The sequence below is a fragment of the Triticum dicoccoides genome, chromosome 4A (genome assembly GCF_002162155.2).
Source record: "Triticum dicoccoides isolate Atlit2015 ecotype Zavitan chromosome 4A, WEW_v2.0, whole genome shotgun sequence".
Lineage (NCBI taxonomy): Eukaryota > Viridiplantae > Streptophyta > Magnoliopsida > Poales > Poaceae > Triticum > Triticum dicoccoides.
The window spans coordinates 440,480,261-440,489,456 of NC_041386.1; the positions used below are offsets into that span (position 1 = coordinate 440,480,261).

General features: G+C 50.8%; 1 protein-coding gene across 1 annotated transcript; it reads right to left on the reverse strand.

Moving 5' to 3' along the window:
• Window positions 1-593: 593 nt before the first annotated feature.
• On the reverse strand, window positions 594-1,843 carry LOC119286065 (xylanase inhibitor protein 1-like). Its single transcript, XM_037565403.1, has 2 exons — window positions 1,752-1,843; window positions 594-1,710 (listed from the first exon to the last, which is right to left on the reverse strand). Exon 2 carries the CDS (start codon window positions 1,656-1,658, stop codon window positions 765-767), a length of 894 nt encoding a protein of 297 aa, XP_037421300.1. The 5' UTR covers window positions 1,659-1,710; window positions 1,752-1,843; the 3' UTR covers window positions 594-764.
• Window positions 1,844-9,196: the final 7,353 nt, after the last annotated feature.

A 9,196-nucleotide genomic window follows, 5' to 3' on the forward strand; every position in this document is an offset into this window, starting at 1 on the left:
CGTGTCGTCAAGGAAAAGGCCGTGGTTCGAGAAGATGCAAGCCGACATGCTCAAGTTCGACGACGAGTGATCTATGGCGGCGAGCACCATCCTTTTTTTATATGCCGACAGGTGTGCTGGCATGACCACGGAGCCACGATGGCGTGGTCGAACTCAAGTCTCACCCTTTTTGTGTGCTGACATGTGTGCCGGCCGCTGGCGAGTGCGCCAACATGAATTGTGTGGTGTTATTTTGAAGCCGGCGCTGGCCGACATGGCCGCTGGCATGATCTATGGCGGCGAGTCTTTTCTAAAAATTACGTGCGGACATGAAATGAGTCGACGCGTTGAGTGCATTGCCGGTCTAAATCTAAAACAGGGCGGACACTGGGCGGGCGGCCGACCCAAACAAACAAAAAACGAACAAAACACCGTCCGTTTGGGTCGGCACGTTGCAGTTGCTCTAAGTGTGATGGTTTTGAGCAATTTACTCCCGGACACCAACATATGTGCTGTACGCGGCGGCGGTGTGTTTGTATAGCATGCCCGGCGTGTGAACTCATTGGAAACGTGACAAAGAAAGTGATCGAGCAGATAACAAACACGGAAATCCATCAATTAATCCAAACCTTCACAGAGGTCTCACTTTATTATTGTATAAAGCACACAACTGCACACTGGTGATACTTATTTACCGTAAGGTAAGCAAACACATGCAGAGGAGTATGCAGTACACAGACGGATACACCAAATTCACACACGGTGACGATGTGAGCGACGGAGGCTCAAGCCCATTGGATAGCGTAGCTGCTATAGTTGGTCCGCTTGTCCTCGTAGCGTTCCCACACCATGACGCCGCCGTAGTTGGCCGCCTTCTGCGCCACCTGTATGACGCTGTAGTAGAGGTTCTTTGGGTGAACGTAACCGACCTTCTGCTCCGACGCCGGCAGCCCGAGGTAGATCTGCGCCGACGGGTACGCCGCCGTCCACTTGTCCCACTGTCGCTGCCAGTTGGCGGCGCAGTCGGCGTCGTCGTAGAACCTGACGAAGATGCGTCCGACGAGCCCCGTGGCGAGCGCCCACTCCACGTGCCGGTCCGGGTAGCCGCACCGCGGCGTGGCCGTCAGCTGCACCGGCGTCCTGCCGCGGAAGTCCTTGTTGAAGTTCCAGAGCCGCTTGGCCAGCTCGTCGTAGTTGGCCGGCGCGCCGTTCTCGATGAAGAAGTCGATGCCATCGACGAAGGCGTCGCCGAACGGGCGGTAGACGCCCTTGCGGGTGCCGAGCATGTAGGCGTTCCAGATGTAGTCGGCGACGTCCGCCGCGGACTGGGCGGTGGGCAGGGAGTACTGGTTGCCGAAGCCCCCGATGGAGAGGAAGACGAGGATGTTCTTGGACTGGCAGTGCTTGATGTCGGCGCCGACGGCGGAGACGTCGTGGCCGGACAGGTCGAGGTGGTAGTTGCCGCGGCCGAAGACGTCGAGGAAGGAGATGATGGCGATGGTGTAGGTGCCGGTGTCGCAGGCCTCGCGGAGGGACCCCTCGTTCTTGTTCCTACCCCAGAACACGGCCACCTGGCCGGTCTTCCCCGTGGCCGCGGCCGGGACGGCAAGGAAGGTTGCGGCGCAGAGGAGAGCCGCGAGGAGTAGGAGGGAGGCTGGCCGACCGCGTACGAGCGCCATTGGTGGGTAGATGAGTTTTCTTGTTGGTGTGAAGAATTACGTGCGTCGAGCCTAGTATATATAGGGGTGGAGTGGGAGAGGTGGAATCGAAGCAGCTAACTAGCTAGCTATAGTTGACAAATGGCACCGCACAAGTAAGTCGTTCAATGCTCAGCTGGGTTTTGGTCGCATCGAACCTGTGCGCCGCGCGCAGGAGCTCTGACTCTACTCCACTCCATTCCATGGACGGGATAACATACTTAACATGGAGGACAGCTCACATCAAGACGAAGTACGAATAATCCATTTGATTTTGCTGGTAAGACGTCCGAATATTTTTTTATGGAAAATGATCGACATCAAGGATAGATGGAAGGAGAAGGAAAGCACGTACCAAATATGCCAAGGATCTGGACACCTGGAGGAGGTTCAGGACCCATTTTAAACAGGCCAGTCAAAGCGACGTACGTGGCATCTCTGTCGGTCCTTTAGTAGAACACATGAACTAGGTGATTGCTTCGCGGGTTGCTGACGGATTTTAAATATTATAATTCTGAATAAATTTTGTATGAAAGAAATGGCCTAAATCAAAAGCTATTATTTTTGAAGATAATTGTGTGAACAGAGAGTATGCATGTAAGGTTGAACCATTGGAGATGAAACAATTAAATTGTGGTATGCATGTGCTAAAAAATAGTTTTAGTGGATGTTGATGTGGCACATTTGATGATGTGGAGGATTATAGAATTAGAGTTAGTGGGAATCAACTATTTAGATGTTATAGATTACATAATGCGTATTTATATATTACGGGCACATGCTAGTTAGCAACAAATCACACAGTTCAACAGGCACATGCTATCTAGCAACAAATAACACAATTCAATGAGCCTATTTGTATGCGAACCAACATGTGATTGGATGACTAGGAGGACGACGGACGACGGCCTCAAAGAATCCTTTCTAGCTGAATTATGCTCTGCTGCCCCTGCATCAGCCTCCCCTGGATCGCCCTTGGAGATTTCAATCTCATATATGAAGCTAGGGACAAAAATAACCTAAACCTGAACCGACGCCTCATGGGAAAATTCAGAGCTGCCCTCAATAGAGCCGAGCTGTTCGAAATTAGATGTAAGAACATAAAATTCACTTGGAGCAGCGAACAACAATCCCCCATGCTCGTGGCCCTTGATCGTGTGTTCTGCAACTCGGTTGGGACAACCTCTTCCCCCAACACTTGCTGCAGGCTGCCTCAACCTCGGTCTCTGACCGTTACCCCTTGGTCTTGTCCAATGCATGCGCCCCTGCTGGTAGAGCTAGGTTCCGTTTTGAGAGTTTCTGGCCTAAATTCCCAGGATACAATGATGTTATCTCTGAAGCTTGGGCAAAACTGGTTCTCTCAAATTATAAGATCTTTTCCTTGCACGTTAAACTGCAGCGCACCGCTGGCACTCTGAAGAAGTGGAGTAAAGGTCTTTTTAGTGATGCTAAGTTGCAATTCCACATGGCCCACGAGATAATACTACGCCTAGATACCGCCCAGGAGAGTAGAGCCCTTTCTGATGCAAAGTGGGAGCTGCGGAAGAAGCTCAAACTCCGGCTGCTAGGTTTAGCTGCGATAGAATGGGCTAGAAAGAAACAAACCTCCCGCATAAATTGGCTGAGGGCGGGGGACTCCAGCACTGACTTCTTCCATGCTAAGATCAATGCGAGAAGACGAAAGAACTTCATTCTATCGCTCAAAAGAGGCAACTGCAGAGTGACCAACCATAAGGATAAAGAGGAGGTGATCACTGACCATTTCCGCGGACATCATGGGACAAAGGCTTACATGCACTTGCACGATCAACTGGGAGGCGATCAACTTGCCGCAAGTCAACTATGAGGGAATGGATCTCCCCTTCTCTGAAGAAGAAGTCTGGCAGGCTATCAAGATGACGCCGGCGGATCGAGCTCCAGGTTCGGATGGTTTCTCGAGGATTTTTTTTACAGAAGCTTCTGGAATATCATCAAGCAGGACCTCCTTTGCGCTCTCAATTAGTTTTACCACATGAATTGCGAAAACATTGGGGCTATGAATTCTGCAACAGTTGTGCTCGCCCCCAAGCTGGCCGAGGCCTCTGAAATTGGGCAGTTTCGTCCAATTTGTTAGGTGCACTCCTTTGCCAAGCTTATAGCAAAGATCTTGTCCATCCAGCTTGCTCCTAAGATGGCCAACATCATATCCCCTGCTCAAAGTACTTTCCTGAAGAATAGATGCATACACGACAGCTACCTTTTCGTCAGAAGCACCAGGCGTAGCTTCCATAGGAAGAGGAAACAAATGCTGCCGTTTAAGATGGATATCACCAAAGCTTTTGACTCCATATCATGGGAATACCTTCTTGAGCTTCTGCAAAAACTAGGTTTCTCTCAAAGATGGCGCAACTGGGTCTCCATCCTTCTGTCCTCGTCATCATCTGCCGTCCTCCTAAATGGTGTTCCATGCTCGACGATTCAGCACATGCGGGGGCTACAGCAAGGGGACTCCTTGTCCCCTTTCCTATTCATCCTGGCGATCCACACCTTGCACCGTGTGTTTGAGACACCAGAATACCTTGGAATCCTTTCACCATTGCCTGGGAGAGATGCTAAAATGAGACTCAGCTTGTACACTGATGACGCCATCCTCTTCTCCAACCCCTATAGTGAGGACATCTTTTGCCCCATGGACATCATGCACTGCTTTGGAGAGGCCACATGGCTGAAGATAAACCCCTCAAAGTTCACTGTCGCACCCCATCCAGTGTCAAGAGATCGACCTTGAGCAAGTCTTGAAGGGTTTTGTTGGGGCACGAGTTGCCTTCCCAATCACATATCTTGGTCTTCCAATCACCCTAGGGAGGCTCCACAAGGTGCACCTACAATTCGTCTTTGATAGGATTAGGGCCAAGCTCGCCAGTTGGAAAGGTAGACTGATGAACATTGCCAGCAGAAGAGCCCTAGGGAGATCAGTGCTCACTACAATGCCCATATTCGCCCTCACAATAATTCAGACAAGTGCTGGCTTCCTAAAGGATATAGATAAGATTTGTAGACAATTTCTATGGATTCAAGAGGGAAACCTCACTGGCGGCAAGAGCAAGGTCAACTAGCGCAAAGTGTGCTCTCCAGTTGACCTGGGTGGCCCCGACATTCACGATCTTCAGAAATTTGGTCTGAGCGCTCCATCTCCAATGGTTGTGGCTGTCCTGGACTGAACCAAACAGGCCGTGGGCTGGCTCGGCAATCCCATGTGACGAGCGGGACCATAACCTCTTCGCCGCTGCCACCACCATCACAGTTGGGTGACGGGGTGAATGCCCTTTTCTGGGAATCAACATGGTTGGGGCGATACCCTTGCGAGAAATTGCACCGTCGCTTTACCGCCGCTCAAGAGCAAAGCCTAGATCTATCAAGGATGCGCTCCAGAATCACTGATGGGTTCAAGATATCAGGCGACCTCCATTGTCTAATGCAAACATAGATGAGTTTCGCAGCCTCTGGAGACTGGTCCGGAATGCGGAGACAAACCTCACTAGTGGCATTGCGGATGCGATCACCTGGAAGACAACCACTTCAGGCGCCTACTCTGTTGCCGTTGCTTACAAGATGCAATTTGCAGGCTGGGTGGACTCCCCATTCCCAGACATGTTCTGGCGGGCATGCCCCCCTCGTTGCAAGTTCTTCATTTGGCGACTTATGCTTGATCGGCTTTGGTGTGCTGATCGCTATCAATGTCGCGTCTGGCAAAATGACTATTTTTACTTGCTCTGTGTATGGAATTTAGAGACCTCGCTGCACATTCTTTAGGAATGCCCGCACGCTCGGACGATATGGCAGGCGACTGCTGCTTGGTCAGGCTGCGCCTCCCTAAACCCTGCGGGATGGCAGAAGGCGGATAATCCCAAAGACATCTGGCTATCAATTATTTCCAAGACGGCGGCTGAACAAAAGAAGGGCATCAAGTCAATGCTGATCCTGATATCATGGAGGATATGGATGGAGCGGAACAACAGAATTTTCAACAACAAAATCTCAGCAGCGGGAACCACGCTACGGGAAACCCTTTGGATATGTGGAGGCTGGGAGGTGCTGGCTGCTTGCTGTCGCCCTTCGGGGATCCAGGCTAAGAGACCTCCCCTTTCCTTCTTTTTCCCCTCTTCTTAGTTTTCTCTGATTTTTTCTCCTTTGGACCTCCATGGTCTATGTACATATTGCTCCCTACCTATCATAATGAATATTCCAGCTATTGCTGGTCTCCCTTCAAAAAAGATGATTAGGAGGATAGTGGTATCCCCAGCCCACCATTGGTGCTCGTATTTCTTGGATTTATTTCAGACATTTCAACAATGTGCATTTAATGGGAGAAGACGTTCCAGTGGACTATGAAGGCATCTATGACAACTTCGTCAATCTCAAAATAATGTGTGTATCAGCGTCTGTGTCTGTACTATGTTAAAAAACAAGTCTATCTGTATTTTCTCATGAAATTTTGATGAAATTCATGGGTTTATGAGATAGGCTTTCACATTGCTTTACAGATAAAGACAAACCAACAGATTACAGAACATGAGCCATATAGGAAGAGAAAAGAACACAAAACATGTAAAGTAAAGAACCGCTTGACATCGCTGAAGCCCTTATCCACTGAAATGCTTGCTTATCTAGGTAGATGCAACTGCAATGCCATGGAGGTCTAGGAGTGGAAGACCTTGAGATTAAAAATAAGTGCCTGTTGAGCAAATGACTATACACAATACTTATCGAGGATGGGGTTTGACAAGAATTACTTAGGACCTTCATTCTAAAACCCTCTCCGAGGTTCAGGCAAAACCAGAGATTGAGATTGGCTTTAATCATTCATCTTATTATGGCAAACTATGATATTATTGAGATGATTTTCCTTTTCATAATCTCTATGATTGGTTGTTGTTCTTCTCTCATGCCGTCATGCGTGACTAATTCCCCCTAAGAGTGGGAAATATAGGGGATTGGTGAGATTCATCTGCGCCAGATCTGTATGTTGATATTTGTGAGACCCTTATGATTAATTAGTTGGTTGTTTATCTATAGTGAATGTAATGCTTGTTGTCTAATTTAAGGGCCCAGACAATATGATCGGAAGATCTACACATGTAACCACATATTGTAGTGAATCAGTGACCTCCGGGTGATAGGTGTTGGTAGCTACGAGAAGCAAAGACAATATGAGTATAACGAGACATCATAATGTTTAAAGCATTGGATTGGTCTAATGACCTTAATTGTTGAGCCAACCATTGCATATAGTAAAGGAAGGCATGAAAATAGAGCTAAACAATCCCACAGGAGAAATTTAACTATCCAAGGGTGATTCTCCTGTCAAACATAGAATACGAGAGGTAAAACCATATGAATAGGCGACTACACGTTACCACTGCACCAACAGACTTGATGTTCACCATGAACTGACTTTCCCAGCGCCTAACATTTTCATTGTAGGCAATGTAGTTTATTTTATGTTCCTTTACTTTAATGTTACTTAATTTAGTCTTAGTTTTAGCCACTTTATTTCACCCTTCATTCACCTATCTTCTGCCACCATCATAATCCCGCAGATATAAAACAGGTCAATTCACATGAGAGTTGTGACAACTCGTGTGCAACAGAACACTCGCATTAACTCTTCAAAATTTGTGGAGTTTTTTAAACGGCTAAATGGAGTTAAGTCCAAAAATGCACATCTTAGGGAGTCCAAGGAATTTGAAGGAAGGGGCTAGAAATGATATAAGTAGAAGGGAAACATTTCTAATCATACGTCTGATACATGTCAATCATCAGACCAATCGTCTTCCTTTCATTCTGGTTCCATCCTACGGCTGCAACCTCGCACCAACCTCATGCTTTTCCTTAGGATTTTCCGCAATTTCCTGCTTCCTTCATGTGATATCTCGGGTCGTTTCTTTCTCTTCGAATCGTTTCATTCCACGGAGCTATGCCCACCACCGAGATCCATCGTGCCACCATTATACTGCTTACAACCTCCTCGCCACCGCTTGTGAGGTCCGACCCTTTCTCCCCATTAGGTTCGGCCCTATTCTCTCTGATAGAGACACCCAGGTTGCATCGCCCCACTACTCGGCCACACCGGTGCGCCATCTCCTGATTTAGTGCTCGATCCCTCCATGGCTAGTGCGGCGCTCGCCTCACCAAGCTACTCGGGGATCACTAGGTAGTCCCTGGCCGAAACAAAAATCGCTCCTGTACCATTCTCATCTAACTCAGGTTTGGTTCCTCCTCCCTAACCTGCAGCAAACGTCCCCTCCCTCCCCCGACCCCGCGCCCGCGCCGCCTCCTCGGGGGGCGGCCGGGGCGGCTCCCCCCGCTCTCTTCTCCTCCCCCTCCCCCGTGCCTCTCCCCCCGCCGCCGTCGGCGGAGCCCCCGAATCTAGCTGGGCGGGCTGGCGGCGACGGGTCCTCCCTTACCCCCCGCGCGCTCCTCCTGACCCGGGGTCAGGGCTGGCGACGGGTGCCCCTTGGCTGATGGCGGCCTGGCGGTCTGGTGGCGGCTGGCGGCGGCCCGTCGTGGTGGTGGATCCGTCCTTTGGCGGCGGGGTGGCCTGGTGGCGCAGGTTGGCCGGCGACGCGTCCACGGCGCAGATCTGGGCCCTTAGGGCCCCATTTGGGTCCTAGCGGGCCGGTCCCTGGGCGCGGCCTCATTGTCTGCGGCGTGGTGAGGAGGAGGAGCGGCTCGGATTTGGGGCGACGGCATCGACGGCGTGCCAGCAGCAGCGCGAAGACGGGAGCTTTACGGGCCCATGAGGGCTCGGCCGGGCCTGTGGGCCCACGGGCCTGGTGTGCTCCTGCTATTGCGTCCGGACGGCTACCGTCGCGGACGGTGGAGGTGGGGCCCTCCCGCGTGCCAACGGTGTCGATGCCCTTGTCCCGGCTCTGATTCTTCGCCGTGCTGTCCTCACTTAGTGGTGCCGTGGTGAGACGGCGGGGGGCCTCATGAGCGCGTTGGCGCACGGTGGTGGTTGGTTTTGCGGCAAGCTACGGGGCGCCCGAGGTGCGGGTTAGGATCGGGGGAAACCCCTATCAGCATGGCCAACACCAGCGCGGTGGCTCCTGTGGGTGCCACCTGACCTTCCGGGAGGGCGTCGGGGCTACCCTTCCTCTCGCCTCCTCGTGCACCGGGGGAAACCCTTGGCAGCAGCGTCGTCATCGTCGCGATCCTTCTTGGAGGTGTTGATAGGTGCCGGCGCTTCGGAGTCTTGGAGTCTATTGGAAGAGTGGGCGCTGCGATCGCGAGGCTTCTTCATTTTTGTTGATCCGCCGTTGTCGGCATTTGTTTCTTTTGCTTTTCTCTTTAATTTCTTTTGGGCGTGACTGTGCTGCTTCCGCCGCAACACCTTGTTAGACTGTATTTACATGTGTATATTGTAACGTTGTATACCACCTCATTATATATATATATGTGATAGGCCACCCCTAGAGGGTTGTGCCGGTTCCCCCCAAAGCCTATTGTCTTACATGGTATCACGCTAGGTTACGTCCGCT